Genomic DNA, 20743 nt, shown 5'->3' with positions numbered 1-20743 from the left:
GGTTTCCTTGAGCTGCTGTGAGCTCCACCCAGTTCGAGCTTCCCAGCGGCTTTGTTTACCTACTTAAGCCTCAGCAATGGCGGGCGCCCCTCCCCCAGCCTCGCTGCTGCCTTGCGGTTAGATTGTAGACTGCTGTGTTAGCAATGAGGGAGGCTCCGTGGGTGTGGGACCCTCCCGGCCAGGTGTGGGATATATTTTCCTGGTGTGCCTGTTTGCTTAAAACGCAGTATTGGGGTGGGAATTACCTGATTTTCCAGCTGTTGTGTGTCTCAGATCCCCTGGCTAGGAAAAGGGATTCCCTTCCCCTTGCGCTTCCCAGGTGAGGGGATGCCTCACCCTGCTTCAGCTCTCGCTGGTCGGGCTGCAGCAGCTGACCAGCACCGATTGTCTGGCACTCCCTAGTGAGATGACCCCAGTACCTCAGTTGAAAATGCAGAAATCACCGGTCTTCTGTGTCACTCGCGCTGGGAGTTGGAGACTGGAGCTGTTCCTATTCGGCCATCTTGCTCCGCCCCCCACAAATTCTTATTATGACCAATGCTGATGGTCAGCATAACTCCTCAGCCTCCTTACTGGCTTCTCTTGACACTTAAAATGTGTCCCCTGGGCTTCATCTTCAAATTCTCCTATCTGCTCATTCTACCCTCACTTCCTGTGAAACCCAGCTCCCCCTGCAGCTCTAGCGACCCTGTCAATGTAGATGACAAATTTTCATTATCAGTCCCAATCCCTCTCCTGAACACCAAACTGAGTTTTCAGCTGTTTGATAGATGGTGCCCAAATGGATGTCCTGCAGGTGACACAAGTTTCCTCATCCAGAATGAACTCATTGGCTTTCCCTCCGAATGACCACTGCTGGAGCTCTGCTAGTGGCTCCTCCTGCTCCTCCATCCTCATGTCCAGCCAGCTGTCCAGCCTCAGTGAATTCTCCCTCTCTGTGTCTTTTACCTCCATTTATTGTTCTCCAGTGAAAGCTCTCATCACGTCCCTTCTAGGTCAATGTGAGAGTTTCCTAAATAGCCCACACTGGAATATAAATCTCCTGAGGGCAGCCCTTTGTTTTGTTCCCCCAGTGTATCCTCTATCTGTTCACTAATAGATGCACAATAAGCACTCAATGAGCAAAGGTCTCTCTACTTCTTTTCCACTCCCACATTGTTAAAGCATTATTTTCTAAAACAAAGATCAGATCACTCCATGCCCCTGAAGACATATCTTGTAGGCTCCCAGCTGTTATCGTATAAAGTTCAAATTCCTAAACATTGTAGTTAGCTGGGCATGTGAGGCCAACCTGCTTTTCTGGCCTCTTCTCTTCTCAATCTAATGGCCCTTTACTGAAGCTGCCTTGAGCTACTCCTTGTCTCCAGTACACATTATTTCTCATTCAAATCTCTGCTGTCCCAATCCTCTCTCCTGAAAAATATCACCTTCTGACACCTTCTCTGACTGGAAAATTATTTTATTGTTCAAAGCTTAGCTCAAATGACATATTCCTTGGTAAGCCTTCCCCTATTCCTCCCTCTCCCCAGAGTCTCTGAAATAAACCTCCACTATAGGACCTACTATACCAAATCATGACAGTTAGTCCTATAGGACTATTGAGGCCAACAATCACTTCATCTATTCCACGGGTCTACTTTGGCCTGTGCCATTGGGTATTGGGATACATTGTTATGCTATACCCCTTCAGGACAAAGGAAGCTCTTGGTAGGGCTAACTCCAGCACAGTGAATGTAGCAAGAGTGCATTACAAGTTCGTTGGTGGTGATGTTGGTATCTCAAACAGTTATGATACTTCCCTCAATGATGCCCCTGATTCTCACAACCATGGAAGGCAGATGGTCCAAGTATTGTTGTCTTTTCACAGATAATGAAACTCAGGCAGTAATTAGGTTACTGTCACTCAGCCAGTTGGTGACAACAGCATGGAAAACTGGCCCTATGTGTTTTCTACAAGACCCTATACTTCTTCAAGTCTTTGCCTCAAAAAAACTTAAGTCATTATTAAAAGCAAATGATTATGCTTGTAATCCCAGCACTTCGGGAGGCCAAGGTGGTTGGACTACTTGTGGTCAGGAGTTCACCTGGCCAACATGGTGAAACCCTGTCTCTCCCCAAAAATTAAAAAAGTAGCCAGGTGTTATGGCACACACCTGTAATCCCAGATGCTCGGGAGGCTGAGGCAGGAGAATTGCTTGAACCCAGGAGGCAGAGGTTGCAGTGAGCCAAGATTGCACCATTGCACTTCAGCCTGGGCAACAGAGCAAGACTCTGCCTCAAAAAAAAAAGAAGAAAAAGAAAAAAAAAAGCAAATGAGCACCGTCCGGGCAGTCTACAAAAAATGCTGTAACAGAAGATGATTAAAAAAAAAAAAAAAAAAAAAAAAAAGCCTAGGTCCACCACTTAACAGTTAAGGGAATAATCTGGGGCAAGACTTTTAAATGTTACAGAGCATTCAGACCATATGTTCTAAATCAGAGGAACTGTACATTTTAAAATATTACACCCCCCTTTTTGTTGTAAGTATAATTTAAATACTTAGGCCGGGCGCAGTGGGTTCACGCCTTATAAATCCCCGCACTTTGGGGTCCAAGGCAGCCAGATCACGAGGTCAGGAGATCGAGATCTCCTGGGCTAACCGTGAACCCCGTCTCTACTAAATAAAAATACAAAAAAATTAGGCCGGAGTGTGTTTGGGTGCTGTAGTCCCATTACTCAGAGGCTGAGGCAGAGCAATGGCGTGAAACCCGGGAGGCGGAGCTTGCAGTGAGCGAGATCACGCCACTGCACTCAGCCTGGGCGCAAAGCCGAGACTCTGTCTCAAAAAATAAATAAATAAATAAATAATAATAATAATTTAAACACTGAGGTAGCCTTCATCAGCCACCGAGTATATGCTGTCATGCTATAACCAAAATGTACAGATGAGCCCCCCGACACACACACAAAATGTTAACTGAAAATGCATCCTTGGGTTGGATTCTAACATTGACACTCAGAGTTGGTTAACAGTGGTAGCTTAAAAGGACTGTTGAGAGCCTTTCACAAGATTAATTCTAAACCTATTACATTTTTACAAAACAAGCAGATCCTATTGTTTCTTGCCTGGAGAAAATCAGAATCTAGGTTTAAGTATTTAGGGAAGTCTGAAGCATTCTTCTACGTATTGAGAATCTGAATTTGAAACTAGTTAGAACAGCAACAATGCTGTGGATACAAAGATGTTAAAGAATCCACCATAAGAATGTATTTTTGTTTTGTTTTGTTTTTGAGACAAGCTCTTACTCTGTCCCCTAGGCTAGAGGGCAGTGGCTTGATTTCAGCTCACTGCACTTCTGCTGGGACTACAAACATGTGCCACCACACTCGGCTATTTTGTTGTTTGGTATTTTTTTCAGATGGAGTCTTGCTCCGTCACCCAGGCTGGCGTTCAGTGGCACGATCTCGGCTCACTGTAACCCCCACCTCCCGGGTTCAAGCGATTCTCCTGTTTCAGCCTCCCGGGTAGCTGGGATTACAGGTACATGCCACCATGCACAGTTAATTTTTGTATTTTTAGTAGAGATGGGGTTTTGCCACATTGGCCAGGCTGATCTCAAACTCCTGACCTCAAATGATCCACCCACCTCGGCCTCCCAAAGTGCTGGGATAACAGATGTGAGCCACCGCACCGTGCCCATTTTCTTTCTTTCTTAAAAAGAATCTCTCTCTTACTGATTCACCCAATTCAACCACATGTCTTTTATAAATGCAATCAGACCCAAAAAATAAGGTCTTTTTATATTTTGTTACTCTGAGAAAAAAAACGAATATAATGCATGAGTGATCCTCCTTGCTCATCTCCACTTCCATGCTGGTAATTCTGGGAGACAAAAGTCACAAATTTCCAATAGAAACATGAGATAACCAGGCTACACCTTCACTTGCAAAGAACGTCATCCTTACTCATCCTCTCTTGAAAACTCAATGGATTGGGATGATAACGAAATGATCACTGATCAGGTTTACCAGGTTCTGCAATTCTTCTTACTCCTAAGAACCAAAACCTATTCCTGGAGACTGGGTGTGCACTCTTGGGTACACAGATAGGGTCATGTGTCTGTCTGCCTGCAGGCCCCGACCTGCTGTCGCCTGCACATGCCTCTGTTACACAGGGGAGGTTCATCTATAATGGCACTCCCAAACTTATTGTCCTTTCCAAATAATATCAAGAATTATTTTGACTTCTCTGATGTTCCCAGTTTACCTTAAGATTAATAAAGCAATTACAATACTCTCAATTAAGAAGCTATTTGAGCAACTCACTTAATTCTTTCTATTTTTTTTTTTTTTTCTTAAGTGGATAGTTTTCTTCTCTCTTAGGGCAGTACAGCATCCTTCTTCTGAGAAAAGAAGAAATGTTGGGCCAAATTCTTTCCTAAAACACAGCATCTTAAGCTCATACCATCTAACATGACTTTCTGAGTAAGTGACTCTCAGATCTCACAAACTATCAAACGTTATTTTCACTTCAAATTTAACCTTTTAGGGGGAACTTTTACACACATTCACAAACCTCAGATTTCTTTTTCTTTTTTTTTCAGTGACAGGGTCTTGCTCTGTTGCCCAGACTGGAGTGTCCTGGCACGATCATAGCTCGCTGCAGCCTCAAATTCCTGGGCTCAAGTGATTCTCCCACTTCAGCCTCCCAAAGTGCTGGGATTACAGGCATGAGCCACTGCGCCTGGCCAGATTTTGTTTTTTGTTTACCTTTTGACATATACTAACTAGATTTTCATCTACATCATACAGTTGAAAAGATAAGTTCAAAGTCTGGACCAAAATGATGAGGAAACAAAGAGGAAAGTCTTGACCAATAGAAGATATCACTCCTAATCAGGCTTTGTCGGATATCCGTGGAACCCTGGGACAGCAACCTCACTGAGGACGTCTCTTGAAATTTAACAAACAACAACAAAAAAAGGCAGAAATCAAAAAAGAGAGAGAGAGAAATACTCAAAATCTCTTCCTTATCTTACTAGGTTGTTAAGAAAATTAAAGGTGGCGATGCAACTAAAAACATCTTGCAAACTGTATACTTGTCAAGTGCTTATCCAAATTACATGAAAAAGAACCACTCTTAGGAAGGCTCTCATTAAGGTAGCAACAGAGCGCAGAGAACCATCAGAAGGGAATGGTGATGGCAGTGACAGTCACTAGCAGAAGGCCCCAGAAACCAGCCACTTGTTTACTCACCTTTGGCAGAGCAGGTAAGGGTCAGGCACAACCCATTCTGACTACCTTCTTCCAACAGGCACAAAAGGACAGGCACATGGGTTTCTGTCCTCTTACTATTCACCATTCAGAGCCCAAGATTCAGGCACTCTGGCCTTCACTTTGTCTTGAGTTGTGGGATTTTCTTGTTGTTGTTGTTGTTAATGATTTGTTTACATGTTTTCTGCTTTTTGCTCACAACACAAAAGATTTCCCTTCTCTCAGGGCAGGGGGTGTTCCAAAATATTTGATAACTCAGCTTAAAGAAAAATGTTTGAGTCAAATACAATATGAAGAAAAAATGTATTTATGGATTGGGATTTCCAAGCCCTGGCATGCTAAAAGAAAGATTATCATTAAAAGAAATCTGGGTCACCATGCCCCACTTGTAAGCTAGGTGATCTTGGACAAGTTGCTTAATCTTTCCATGCCTTCTTTTCTTCTTCTGTATAATAAGGACAAATAACAAAATCTACTTTATACAGTTGTGAGGAATTAAATGAGTTAGTATACACGAAGTGTGGAAAACTGAGTTGGTATGTAATAAGCACTCTTCAATTATTATTGAAGTATTATTAACAATTTGGAAACTTTTATCAATCACCCAAATGTTGGCCAATTTAAAATTGTGTCCCTTTTCCCAATCTCCCATGGTTAACAATAGTTGAACAGCTCATTCTTATGAGAATGGACCAATAAATCAATAAAATATATAAGAATATACATCTATCCATCAGTCCTAGATACTGTGATTGGTTTTGGTGAAGGAGGACCATATTTGTATACAAATTTGAAAGCCTATCCTTTTGCCCCTTTCTTTCCCTCAATTCAGAGGCAATGATCCCAATGATCTATTTAGACATACTGTTACTATGTGTGGTTATTTCAATTGTCAAACAGCAAATAAGCTTTCAAAGCAGGGCAAGGATAAAGAGGAGCAGTCTGCAAAATCACTTTTCTCATCAGAATCAATAGAAAACACTAACATGAAATTTTAAATCAAATTTAAAATGTGTGAAAAAATAATTTTATGCATGCTTTTTGCATTTAAACTTTTGAGAAAACACCAACCCTTACTTGTATGTTTTCTCAGCAGCAAGAACTGTATCCCCTTAACTGTGTATCCCCAGGATATACAACAGACACTGGAAAAAGATGGATGGGTGGGTGGGAAAAAGAGAGCCGGCTTTACCCAGATTTTAGAATCCATCAAATTCCTGTAATCGCAGAATCGAATATTAGTGATATGAAAGGAACTGAGTCAAGGGGAAGTCACACCACTTGACCAAAGCTAGGTGGCAATTTAAGGACAGATGCTGAACTTGAGTTCTATCCATCCTATAAAGAATGCAGAGCTCTTGCTTATACCACAGCTTCCCATCTAAAGGTAAGCCTCCTTGGTCTTTTGCAAGCTTTGGAAATATGTCTCTGAAACCAGGAACAGAATAATTCAGGTGCTTTTCTTCACGTATCTAATCAGTACTTACTGGAGACAGGTCTTCACCTACATTCTTCATTACATTCAAAAATTAAAGAACCACTGATTCTCTGACTTGCCTCTTCAGGCCTCTGAGACAAGAGATTTGCTACTTGTTATACGAAATCATTCTGCCTCCAAAAGCTTTCAGATTTCACCCACTGGATAAATCAAAAGAGTTTCCATGCTGCTTATATTAAGGTAGCCTTTTGTTGAAGAAACATACGTTAGAGTTAGAGGAGCTGGGACTTTGTGTACAGATTAAGTGCAGTTCGAAATTGTGAATTTTAGATGTAGCATTGAATGAAAAGCTTTCAGTCTACCATGTAAGAAAGTGTTTCTCAATAAAACCAAGGGACTTAACATCTACAAATCAGTAAGTCAGTCAGAAAGCATCTGTTTCTACCTGCTGGCACACAGCACAGCACTATAGTGACATGAACCAAATGACGACTCCAGGAGCTCAATTTAGCTGCACTAGGACCATGACTTGGGTATGCAGAAAGGGCAGCTAGACTGGGGGTCTGCATGAGTCAGAGACCTAGAAACAGAGAAAGGAAGACAAGCCAAGCTCAGATGATATTTTGCTCCTGCTCTCCACCCTTCAGTGGGTTCCCCACTGCCTGCTGTGACTTTCAGAACCCCTCTTAGAGCTTCTAGGACTTTTACAATAAGGTTCTAACCTATTTTTCCTTCTACCCTACTGATTCCTTGCAGGTATACTATATTCTAGATTAAAGAGACTATTTTCTGCTCCCTGAAGAGTCCAATCACATAACCACCTCCACACCTTTGCACGAGCTATCCCTCCAACTGAGATGCAACCTCCCTCCCCACCATCCTATCCTAAGTGCCACCTCTTCTGTAGAGCCTTTCCTGATTTTCCTTCCAACCTCACAGACTACCATTAATTGGATGTGGCCCCAGCTATCATGAAACTTTTGCACTTTTGTAAAAAGTAACTCACTCATGGTAATTATTTTCTTAATGGTATGGCAGTAATTTGGGAATCTTTTTTCTTGCTTTCAATCAAAATTAGCTGAACATCTACCGTGTGTCAGATGTTGTGCTGGGTGCCTGAGACACAAAAATGAATAAAGTCGAGGCTCTTGCCCTCAGTGGGCTTGTGGTCTAGTATACAAGACAATATTATGATAGAGGGTTGCAGCTAGTGCAATGGAAACCCAGGTAAGGGAAGAACTTACTGACTAAGGAAATATGAGAGAGGTTATGGCATTTAAAAGTTGGGGATAGAGAGAAATTGGAGAAAATTTGCTCACTTAGGGAAAAAATGAGTAAGAGAGAGTTCTAGATAAAAATAACATTTATGCAATAGTGCTTGGCTCAGGACAGGGGATAGGCACTCAATGTTTATTGAATGAATAAAGCAAAGGTCTCCAAAATTATGGCATTGTCTCAGCCCCCTCCTCCCTACTATTACTTACATTTACTAAGTGCCTACATGTCTTCCATCCTTCATACCAACCTCATAAATTAGGCACCATCATCCTCATTTTATAGATGAGGAAGCTAAGGCTCCCAAGTCCTGAGACCCCAAAGCTATCAAGTGGCAGAGCCTGATTGAGTTATTTATTATACAGAAACGTGCTAAAGTTATTTAAGTTATTTATAATATAGAGTTATTTATAATATAGAAATATAGCTAAAGTATTGAGTTATTTATAATATAGAAACATGCTAAAGAATTCACCTTAAAGGAGTCATTTGTTGAACAAACTCTTGGCTCTCTTCCTTGAAGCCTGGGGGTGAGGGGTACTCTGGGCATCCTTCAAAGCCCAGCAGATCTCTGGTCAAATGTACTGGGGCAGAAAGGAGAGAAATGGCTGAAGCCATGCTCCATGCAGATTCCACGCATGGCAGGGTCCTATATGTCCCCACCAACCTAATATGAGTTCTTGCACAGCATTTGGTCTCAGTGGCCCCAAATGAGGGCCCTCTTCCTTAATGACAAAAGACAACCTGAAGAGAGTCACTCAAACATCACCTCAGGACAAGTCAGGCTTATAAAAGCTTCCCTAGGGTTCAAAGAACTGAATTGGAGCTCTGGCATTCTAAGACAAAGCATTTCATTTTTGACAGAGTTCTTGTTCCTACTTTTCTCTTTCTAATCATTTTCTCAATTTCTGCCTTTCTAGCTCAGGCTTTTTCTTCAATACTTGTACTGGGCACATGCTTTTTTTTTTTCTCCTAGCTGAGATGATTATATCTTGCCATTGTGGTGTTCCTTTTCCATTGAAAGCAATCAAAAATGAAAATCCACATTTCAGAAGAGTGTCTATTAAATATATACCATTTTGTGTATGCAAAAAAGCACTCTCTGAGGGCTGATTTCCAGCTCTGTGTATCACCTGAAGATTAGATATTGGGTGAGACTTCTGCTCCTCACAGGCCATTTGCATTTAGTAATTGAGAATGATGGCAGAAAGTCTGGAGTAGAAGCAACTTATTTTAAGGAATGCCTTGGTCTCAAGCATTGCTAATCAAAGTGTGGTCCTTGGATCAGTGGTAACTGCTTCACCTGGGAGCTTATTAGAAATGCAGAATCTCAGGCCCCACTTCAGACCAAATGAATCAGAATCTGCCTTTTAACAAGATCCCAGGTGATTTGTATGCACATTAAAGTTTTAGAAGCACAGGTCTAGAGCTAAGGTGTATTTGCTTTTATTGCCTTACTGGAGCCTCCATGTGCATTTCTTTCCTAAGAAAAAAAATCTCTGTATAGTAAACTCCATAGGACATCCCCCACCACCCTTGCCTGCCCAAAAGGTTTATTCACAGAGAAACTGTGAAGTGATAAATATTCCTCCAGAAATCACACTCTCAGCCTGAAGGAGTTCAAAGTGAAACAAAGCTGATGGCTAGCTTCCTGCAGCATATGAGTGCCTAAAAGAAAGAGCTCTGAGACTGACAGGTGACAGGAAACCCTTACTCCTATCCTCTTCTCCAAGGCTCTGGATATTTTTGCCTGGCATGATCCCCACCCCACCCCCCGCCCCGCCACAGGAAGGCAGGGAAAAAAGACATGCTATAGGAACCTGAGAGGTACTGTCATAAGACCAAGGTGGCCATGACGTACACTGAGCTCTGAAATGTCGAGGAGGATGCTCTGTAAACACGACCGAGCAGAACCAAGAGCACAAAACAAATCTCAGCTGTGCTCAGACCTCACCCATCCAATAACAATAGTCAAGACAAATATAAATGAACCTTGATTCACTAGTCTGTCATCTACAGAAGATAAATGGACCAAGAAGATGGAAAATCACGTGGACCTGGTTTCAGAGAATGAAAGCTAGAACTGGGAGGCAAAAGCAGAGAGGAGGGGAGGAAATGATCCAGATTCACCCAATACTGTTCTGCCCGTCTATTCTCACTCATCTGTAAAGCAGAGCTGGTGTCTACGGCAGATCAGAGGCTGTGACCAGAGCCCTGGCAGGCCACACAGGTGCTGGCCTGGCCTCACACTTGACCTTTTCCTCCATGAAGAGGAAGCCTACCTCAGAGAAATCTCTATGAAAACTACAAGCACCCAAAAAGTTATTCCTTCTTAAAACAAATATACAAAATGAAAATAAAACCAATGTTCACCCAAAGCAAGTGTTTTCTCACTAATTTTGATACATATGCATATTGCAATAAACACCTTTACACTCTGGGCATCTTTCAGATGTCTAAGTTGGAATGCCTGGGTTATTGATTACTCTATGTTAAAGCCCAACATGTTACACCTCTCCTCCACTTTTACTAATTTTTCACTCATTTTTTTTTCCATTTTCACCTTGGAATTCTCTGAAACAGCAATATTTTAAAACGCTAAAATGGTTTATTTATAGCAATCAATACTTGCTTTTCAACCGATTATAATTTATATATTAACAGTATCTCAGCTCCTTTTAATGTCTATATCAACAAGCTCTAGAGAACGTTTGCAATGGACAGTAATGATGGACAGCAATGAGCAGTGGAGGCAGGGAGACTAGGCTCTGAAATTCAGACAGGAACTCCATCTGTCTTCCTCTACCACAACCAAAAGATACCCCTCCCCCAGAACCAAATATGTTATAGATTAGCCGCCCACGGAGGCTGAGGCTATCAATTTTATTTCAGCTAACTTCTACTTCATAGAAAAGCGATTCACTTTATTCCCCGAAATCAGACCTCGAAGACCAAAGCAAACTGTCAGAGGCACACCTGAAAGAACACCTCTGCACCTCCTCCCCGCCCCCAACATGCACAGACACGCTGCACATGCAGGGAAAGGGAAAGTTAACTTTCAAATAAACCTGCCACTCAGCCAGTCTGACCACGTTTCCAGACCCTTCACATTCTCAAAGGTGGTTCTTACAACTCTTGCTTAAATCCAGAGGCTGAAATCTGACTTCTATCTGCTGAAGGCATTGACAAGGGTCAGAGGTCCACAAATACATCACTCCCCCGCCCCCCCTTTCTTGGCCAAAGTGGTAATAATGGGCCAGGCTTTATTGTCTTTCCTTGGGAGAAGCCAGGCCCGGAGGCTGGTGGGAAGCTCCAGACAGAATGTGGGTGTGTAAATCTGTGCGGGCTCCACAGGGGAATTTTCAGGGAACTCCAGCGGTTTCGGAGAAGGACGGCCATAGGCTGGGACGCAGGCACCCTCGCGTTGTCAGATCCTCCTGAAGTCTGGGTGTATGGGGGAGGGGGGCAAGGCTGTCCTGGCAGCTAAGCTCTCTCTCCCCTCTGGGCCATCCCTAGGCCCTCCCAACACAGCTGGGTCACTCACCGCCCGTTAGCTGTGCAGGGCCGAAGCACAGCGCCAGCTGAAACCACAGGATCACGGCCAAGAGTCTCTGGGGGGACTGAGGTTGCTGCTGCTGCTGCTGCTCTAGAAATCCATCTCCAATGCTCGGGTTCATTCCATGATACATCTTTCATCCACAGAGGGCATCCAGCTTGCAAGGGTCTGCAACCAGAAGCGGAACACGACAATAAGCCAGACTGTCCGGGCTTAGGGGGCACGCTCTCCCTCCTCCGCTCTGGGACCCGGCGCCTCGGCTTCCCAGGCTCCATCCTGGTTCCTCCCCCGCGCGGCCCCGCCCCTTTCCCACGGCGAGGTCCCCCGCCTTCCCCCGAGCCGGGTGCACTGAGTAACAGCCGCCGTGGGATGCTGCGCGTGCTGGGGGATGGAGGACAGGAGGGAGGGCAGGGGTTAGCGCACATTGGCTCCGCGCCGGTCCCCGGGATTCAGCAGCTGTGCCCACCACAGGAAAGTCTAAAGCCTCCCCGCGTCTCGGGGCCGAGAGGACACTTTTCCCTGGGCCTATACATTTCACTCTGGGAATCTAACAATGTGGCACCGTCTCCCCCAGCTACTTCTCTGGTTTTCCTCAGGATTGGGATGGATCCTACTGCCCCAGTCCCCACTGAGATTTCAATGCGCTGTCAAAAAAAAAAAGAATTTCTCCCTTGGGGAGCAGCACCAGGCACCAACTCCCCCTCCCCGGCTTGCGAGCGCCTCTCCGGGACGGAAGCCCCTTTCGGGGCTTTCGGTCTTACCTGTGGGTCTCATGCATGCAGCTTCCTTCCCTCCTCCGCCTCCTCCCCCCGCCAGTCTAACCCGCATCTGTGCGCGACCTCTGCTGCCGCCGCTGCGCGAGCGAACGAGACGGAAGCTTCGGCGGCGGCGCCCGGCTCCAGCTCCCCCGCCCGCGCGCTCCCTCCCCAGGCGCCCCGAGCGGGCCGGGTGCGGGGGGGAGGAGGGAGCCGGCGCCGCCCCGCGGAGGCGCCCCGCGCCCGCTACCTGAACTCGCGAGCGCGCGCGCGACGGCGCGGAGAGAGGGAGGGGCGGGGACGTGAGGTGGGGGGCGGGGGACGGGGCCGAAGGGTGCGCGGGGCCGCGCGAGCACGCGCCTCTGCCAACCCAGCCGGCGCCGCGGCAGGGCCGGCGACCGGCGAGGGCGGGGACGGGTAAGAGGCCGCCGCCGCGACCAATGGGAAGCCCGCGCGCCTGCACCTGTCGGGGCGCGAGGCGCCGGCTGCTGCTCTCGCACAAGCACGCAGTTGGGTCACCCCTTCCCCGGCGCTGGACTGCGGTCCCTGCCCCGGCTGTGCGCCAGCTCAGGTGCCCGCCCCGGCCTCCGCGCTGCCTCTGGTGCCCCTAGCCCGCGGCGTGGCTTGGCGCGGGAGAGCGCTCCGCCCTAGAACTGCCGCCGCGGCGGTGGCTCCAGACCCAGGACGAGTGCGCAGCCGGCCGCTCCCATCCACAGAACGCTCGCCACGGACTCGGTTAACTTGAGCACCGCCAGTTGCTCAAGTCTCTTCATTTCCAGCTGTAACCCCTCCCCGCTCCCACCTCCGCCGAGGCTCTGCGCGTCCCCGGGGAGACCGAAGGACGACCTGCGGCAGCTGAGAGACACCCTCCCGCTCCCCCGCACCCTTGGTATTTTCCCTCTGCCAGCCGCAGGCGTTATGAGTGAGGACCCCTGTCCGGTCTTGGAGATGAGCGGGCCCCTCGGAGCTTCGGCCTGGGAGGCGCTCCCCTGGGCGGGGAGGCGGGGGTGGCGGGTGATCGGTGACACGCAGGTTGGGTATCTGGAGGAGGGGAAGCTTCCGGGGTCTTAGATCGGAAGCCAAGGGGTCGGTGGTAATTGCCCTCCCAGCCCCAAGTGGAGAGAGTTGGCCTGGTCGGTTCCTTCTCTCTGCGCCGGTTCTTTTGTCGAAGCTCAGCCCGCAGTGGTTGCAGCTCTCACTCCGTGCCGGCTCTGACCGCCCGCGGTCGGTTTCAAGATAGGGAAGCCCACATTCCAGCCGCAGTGATTAAGAGGAGTCAGGTAATGAGGTGGCGTCCACCCGCCGCACTTTAGAACCAGTGACACTCCATGACTGTGTAGCAATTTATGGATATGAAAACTATGTGCCTGATACAGCTACCAAATCATCCCTTGCTTCTGTCGACTTTCCCAAAATCTCACATACTGATGGTAGTTGCGAAATTACAGCTTTTACTGTGTCAACTCTCACTGGGAGTAATTTTAACACATTCTTTCAGGATAGATTAGCTTTTAGTAGATAAGTCAAGCTCCGTTATTTTGTTTTTTGTTTTTGCGTGTGTATGAACTTGAGATGGCAGCTTTACACAAAATAAAGAAGATTTTGACTAGCACAAGTCCAGTTTTGGTACAGCTTGTACTTTGGGACCCCAAAATATTAGTAGGGGACCTTCCACCTTCCCAAGGTCCTGTGACTGTCCTCCACAGTTTGAATATTTATTCCATTTTTCTTTCTTAGTAAATTTTCTAAATCTTTTAAAATATCCACCAAATCAATGACGGTCAGAAATATTTGTTGACCATGCACATGTTCTTAACCATTGTAAGAGGTATATCCAAGAGCTGTTGAAATCTATTCTTTGGCTGGAGTACAATCTATTTTTACAGAGAATGTTGGGACTGAAAGGAACATTCAAGTTTATCTGATCCAAACATGGGATCTATGCTTGAGTCTCCTCTCTGACATTTCTAATAAGTGGTCATTCAGCCTCATTGAATACTTATCAAGGTAGCCTGTTTATATTTGCCAGCAGGTCTCTTAGAAAAGTCTTTCTTATATTGAACGGAAATCTACTTCCCTGAAACCTTTACCCACTGATTTTGGCTCTCCCCTGTGGGCCCACGCAGCTAAATAGAATTCCTCTTTCTTAAGAGAGCATCTCATGGCTTTGGAGATGGCTTCGTGTTCCCTTGAGTCTTCTCTTCTCTGGGTCACGCATAGCCATTTCCTTCAGTGCAGCAATTCCCAGACTTTTCACCAGCCTGTGGCCTTTCTCTGACCCAGTTTCTCAATGATCATCCACCCCCAACAATCAAAGTTTGTTTCCAGAAAGAGGCCCTACTTTCCTTCTGTGGGTTCTGACCAGTACAGGCCAGTATTGTTGCTTTCTGTATTTTAAACAACTTGCTTCTATTAATTCAACTGAAGAAGACAAGCATTTGGAGGGCAACTACAGCATAACTTATTGTTATTAGTATTACATATGTTATTATTATTAATCATTTTCTACATTATCCCATGTATTATTTTTGTAGGGCTGCCAAAACAAAATACCACAGGCTGGGTGGCGTAAACAACAGACATTTATTTTCTGACAGTCCTGGAGGCTGGAGGTCCAAGATCAAGGTGCCGGCAGGGTTTGTTCCTTCTGAGGTCCCTGTACATTGCTTGCAGATTACCATCTTCTCCGTGTGTGATCACATGGTCTTTCCTCTGTTGTGTCTGTGTCCTCTTCTCCTCTTTTTATAAAGATAACAGTCACATTCGATTAGGGAACACCCTAACGACCCCATTCTAACTTCATTGCCCTTTTAAAGACCCTGTCTCCAAATATGTTCATGCTCTGAAGTACTGGGGGTTAGGGATTCAACCTATAAATTTTGGGGGGGGACACAATTGAACCTGTAACATCCCACAACAAAAATACAGTATATTTTTTAAAGTGTAAAATATAAAACAAAAATATACTCATCATGGGTGAGGATGGTGAAGACAAAGGAGGTCAATCCATTTTTTTGGAGACCATCTAGCCAATGACAGCCTCAGATTTGAAGTTAAGACAGTTCAGGCCGGGCGCGGTGGCTCACGCCTGTAATCCCAGCACTTTGGGAGGCCGAGGGCGGATCACAAGGTCAGGAGATCGAGACCATCCCGGCTAACACGGTGAAACCCCGTCTCTACTAAAAATACAAGAAAGTTAGCCGGGCATGGTAGCCGGCGCCTGTAGTCCCAGCTACTGGGGAGGCTGAGGCAGGAGAATGGCGTGAACCTGGGAGGTGGAGCTTACAGTGAGCCGAGATGGGGCCACTGCACTCCAGCCTGGTGACAGAGCAAAGACTCCGTCTCAAAAAAAAAAAAAGACAGTTCAACTTCTTCCTAATAGTTTTTCTGCCATTCCACAGCTATTTCTATGAATACCTTCTACCTAAGGAAGTTTACAAAATGAGTCATCTTGAATTTATTTTGTTATATATTTTTCTGAAGAAGAGGAAGGAAATGAGGGTAGATGGAATGTAGAAGAGAATATGGTTTACTTCCTATTAAGTGGGAGCAGGTACGGAAACCTGACTTTATCTCTCTTCCTCTCTCAACTCCAGAACCAATACCAGTGGGGACAGAAACTAAAGCAAAACCTCAGAGTCCTCCTCCCAAAGACAGGAGAGCACCGGGGGCTTTTTTTCTTAGAGACTCTGCCCCTCCTCTGATTACATGCCTTCTCTCTACCCTCCATGCATGAAGTTCCCCACTGTTTTCACTCTTCTTTCCTCGTGGTATATATTATGATTTCACTTTTGGTGGCCAATAATAGTTCACTTTATATATATTTGTTGAGCACTTACTATGAACTGGACAGTCTTCTAGATGCTGGGAGTTCAACAGTGAACAAAGACAAAAACCCCTGCCTTCAGCTTTGTGCAGTAGCAGTATCATAGCCAATGAAGTTTATCTGAGGTGATTATTGCTAATTGAAAAAAACCCTGCCTTCCAGGAACTATTCTAGTTAAGGAAGACAGATGAGAAGAAAAGAAGGAAAACATTTTCTATGCTAGATGGTGTTAAGCGCTAAGCAGAATAATAAATTTGGGAAGAGGTAGAAGAAAAATGTAGGTTACAGTATGGGCTAAGTTGTAACAAAGTGTTCCAAATATATAGTAAATTAAATGGAAGTTTATTTCTCACATATGTAAATTTCTTACCATTGGAGGTACAGGGCATGGTAAAATGTCTGGGGCATGTCTGCTCCAGAGTCATTCAGGGACCTAGGTTCCTTCTCTCATTACTCTGTTGTTCCCTGAGGTCTTCATTTGCATCATTGAAGCTGGATCATTGGCATTTCTGGGGTCTGGCCCAAAGGAAAGCCATTGGGGAGTGGTTGGAGAGAAAGAAAAGTATAAGGTAACAATTTTCTTTCAGGCAAATGAGGAAGAAGTTACACAAATTAGTTCTCTCACATATCATTACTGAGAACCTAGTCACATGGCCATACCTAGCTGCAAGGGAAGTTGGGAAATGTAGTCTTTATTGGACAGCCTGGAGACCAGAAAGAAGAGAATGGATTGGAGGGGACATGGGAAACTGGCAGTCTATGGCACCTTATGTATGAAGATAGAGATGGTGACTTATTTTTCTTAGTCAATATTCAAAGGAAAATAAATCATTTGCACCAATCTCTTACTGACATTGAAAACCAAACTGGAGCCAGTTGTTCTTCTCTTCTGGCTTTCCTCAATCCTGCACACCCAGGAATACACACAATCAACCACAAACCCTTTAATGAGCCCAGAACATACCAGAACATGAGCCTAGCATGGTACCAAATGCTGTGTTTGGGTGTAAATCTAGAATTTTCAAAGCATCTGATTCACCCATTGCCTCTGCCTTGGAGAGACTACACACTCAGCAAGGAGACTACACACTCAGCTTCAGGGGCTGGAGTGTGGAACAGGATAAATAAGCTCATTCAGTCACACTCCCATCCATTCTTCCTTCCATTCGAAGTGCACTTAAACTGTGTACCCAGCATATTTCAGTCATTGTGCCAGGTATGGAAAATACAAAAACAAAAACACAATCCTTACCTTTAACAAGTTTATAATCTATGGGGAGAGTTGAAAGACAAACCTGCAATTATACAGTCATGGGGTAATTGCTGTAATTGGAAAGTACTTAGAGAAGGTGGTAGGAAAAGGGTCCTGGAGGTGACCTCATATGTCATATGAGGGTGTCTGTGTGTGTGTGTGTGTATGTGTGTCAGAAATGAAGGGGAAAGGATATACAGTGAGTTTTCTAGGCAGAAGGAATAGCTTGTGCAAAGGTCAGGAGGGAAGGGTTGGGGACAGAGACCAAGGTTAGAATTTAGAATGCAAGTTGGAAAATGCCAAGAGATAAAACTTCTGAGAAGCACTTGGACCATATCAAGAAGGGCTTAGAAAGCCATACAGAAAAGTGTAGCTTGTGTCTGCAGACCAAGGGAGAAGACCATGGAGGGGTGGGAAGAAACTGGAGAGGTGAACCAGAAAGGAACTATTGCCCATTGGCCCATAGATATGTGAAAGGTGCTCAATATCATTAATTAATTGGGGAATGCCAATTAAGACAAGAGACACTGTTTTCACCCATCAGATGGATTACAAATACTATGTTTGATAATATCAGGTGTTTGGTGATAATGCAGGGAAAAGGGAGTTCCAATATTCTGCTGTTAGGAGTATAAATTTCTGTGTATTGACTACGTCTTTTATTTTCTGTATTTTGATGCTTTGACATTTGGGATGTTGGTGACCCTCAAGGGGCTGCCCTTCCCAGAACTAGACAATTCCTAGAGATGGTAGACTACACCCACTCCCACCCTCCTCTATGAGCTGTCACACTCAGGACCACTATTCTCTGGCCCTTATCACCCCAGGTCCAGGTACCAGACAACTAGGCACAGCCCCTATGCCCCAGAGTCCACTGAAGCCATTCAAACTAGTCCGCTGAAGCCATTCAAACTAGCCCATCTTAAATCTGTTTACACTGCCTCACCTATTCCTTCCCGTGAAAGTACAATAAAGGCTCTTGTCCATGTTCCCCACCACACTCTCACTCCTTCTGCCTCTAGACCTACCTGGTGCTTCCCCACGTGGCCCTGCATGGTGTGCCATGCCCCTGCCTCTAGGCATCTCTGACTCTAAAAACTTTTTCCTTCATGACATTATATATAATGTATATATGCATATAATCATTTCTATGTCTGTGTGTCTTAACATACCTAATTAAAACAAATCCCAGGCACTTTTAGAACAGGCCACCACTAGCAAGGAGGGGAGGCTGGGCGCAGTGGCTCACGCCTGTAATCCCAGCACTTTGGGAGGCCAAGGCGGGTGGATCACAAGGTCAAGAGATCAAGACCATCCTGGCCAACATAGTGAAACCCCATCTCTACTAAAAATACAAAAATTAGCTGGGTGTGGCAGCACACGCCTGTAGTCCCAGCTACCCGGGAAGCTGAGGCAGGAGAATTGTTTGAACCCAGGAGGCAGAGGTTGCAGTGAGTCGAGATCGTACCACTGCACTCCAGCCTGGCAAAAGGGTGAGAATCCATCTCAAAAAAAAAAAAAAAAAGAAAAGAAAAAAAAGAGGAGAAAGTGATCCTGCAATTGCACTGTTCAGCATCTACCCCTAAAGAAACCCTGATGCATTCACTTGGATACTTCGTCTACTAAATAGAGATGGTGCCAGTACTTACTTCACACAACCGTTGAGGGGAATGGCATTATTCCTGAAGAGCACTTAGCACATAGTAAGTGCTCAGGAAAGTAGATCCAAAGATATTCACTACAGGCATTTTTCTAAAAGTGGAAAACTGGAAATAAGCTGAATGATGGAATGACTAAATAAATTGTGGTCTAGTCATACTAAGGAACACTATGTAGCCATTAGGAATAAATTAGATTTCCACCTAAGAACAGGAGAGCTCTGTGAAACATTGTTGCTGAGCAAAAGAAGCAAATTGTAGAACACAATGTACAGCAAGATACAATTTATGGAAAGGCAATACCATAGATTTTCTATGGATTTATATGAACACAAAAGAAAAAAGTCTGAAATGATTCACCGCAGTGGGGTTACATCCAGGTTAGCGTGAGCAGATTGAATTGTTTGGGAAGGGTGGTCAAAAATACTTTAGTTTTATTGCTATGACTTTTATTATTTCGGGAGTGGTGAGGAGATTATGTAATACTAGGGTAATTAGGAACTAATTTGAAATTCACAGGATGTGAGAAAAAAGATAAACAAAGGTTAGAAAGTGAGAATGAACTTGGGGCTTAATGAGATAGAGTTAACTTTGAGAATACCATGAAAAATAGAAATAATAAGATCTGTCTCATAAGGAGTTCTTTGACTGAAGGCTTTCCCTTGGACGAGGAAGGGAGGGATGTGCAATAATGTTAACTGCTAAACTCCTTTGCCATTTTGTTAAAGATCAACCTTGAGCTCCCCTCCAGAGCTTCCCCTCCTCATAGGAGGTGGGATAAGAGCCCCCTCTGTCCCTCCCTGGAAGTTTCCTCATCCCACACTGTATCCTTAGCTGCGAGTTGGCTGATTTCCTGTGATAATTAGGGTGGGTTAAACTGCTATAACAGATAAGGCAAAACATGTAATGACTCCAATGTAATAGAAGTTTCTTTCTCTCTCATAGGACAGTCCAGGGTGATGAGGGAGGGGCACAAATTGGGGAGTTGAAGATGAGTGGAGTTGGGGCACGGCAGTCCTTCAGGAACCCAGGCAGAAAGCAACTTTGTTCCAGTCAACACATGGTTTCCAAGAGTTTCTGGTCTTTGCCATTTCAGCTGTTTTATAAGATTTAAAGATGGCTGGACACATCACAGTGGCATTTGGATAGATGAAAGGTAGAATTATTTGTTACTTACAGCTCCAAACAAGAAAAGACTGCCACACAGGACCACACAGAGATTGCGCCAGGACTGTTTGGGCCAGTTTATGTACGGCAAGTGGAATGGGGTTAGCTAGGTTTTTAGACTCCCTGTGAACTGTCTGATTTGAGTAATTTGAGTAATTTCAGGGAGCTGTGAAGCATAGTGGTTACCTCTGGTTGTCTGGTACTCGGGGCAATCAGGGCAGTGGCCCCATATGAGTGCCCAAAAAGGGAATTGGTTGAGTGATTGGGGTTGTGGACTCAATCAGCTAATCAAGAAGCAGAACTGACCAGCCTTAAGCCAGGGCCTCAAAACTTGGGTCAAGACAATATTATATTTATATAATATATAAATATATATGTGTACATATAATATATGTTATCTATATTACAGTATACATATTTATATGTCTGTTACATATATTACACTATATATAATTATCTATTATATAATATGTAATATATTGCATAATATATAATTATGTATATTATATACCTATTCTATAATATGCAATATAATATAATTAATTATATATAATTTTTAAATT

General features: G+C 44.7%; 1 protein-coding gene across 3 annotated transcripts in view; it reads right to left on the bottom strand.

The window, feature by feature from the left end:
* The window catches only part of SUSD4 (sushi domain containing 4), a 150125-nt gene extending 137645 nt beyond the window's left edge, over positions 1-12480 (bottom strand). For all 3 annotated transcript variants that reach the window (XM_017869955.1, XM_017869956.1, XM_017869958.1), the window contains exons 1-2: positions 12284-12480; positions 11511-11690 (exon numbers count right to left, since the gene is read on the bottom strand). In XM_017869955.1, the coding sequence (XP_017725444.1) occupies positions 11511-11655 (145 nt within the window). In that variant the 5' untranslated portion in view covers positions 11656-11690; positions 12284-12480. The remainder of the gene's footprint in view (positions 1-11510; positions 11691-12283) is intronic.
* Between the last annotated feature and the right edge of the window lie 8263 nt (positions 12481-20743).

The sequence above is a fragment of the Rhinopithecus bieti genome, unplaced genomic scaffold (genome assembly GCF_001698545.2).
Source record: "Rhinopithecus bieti isolate Rb0 unplaced genomic scaffold, ASM169854v2 scaffold_1673, whole genome shotgun sequence".
In the NCBI taxonomy this organism is placed as follows: Eukaryota; Metazoa; Chordata; class Mammalia; order Primates; family Cercopithecidae; genus Rhinopithecus; species Rhinopithecus bieti.
This window is presented reverse-complemented; position numbering and strand designations above follow the sequence as displayed.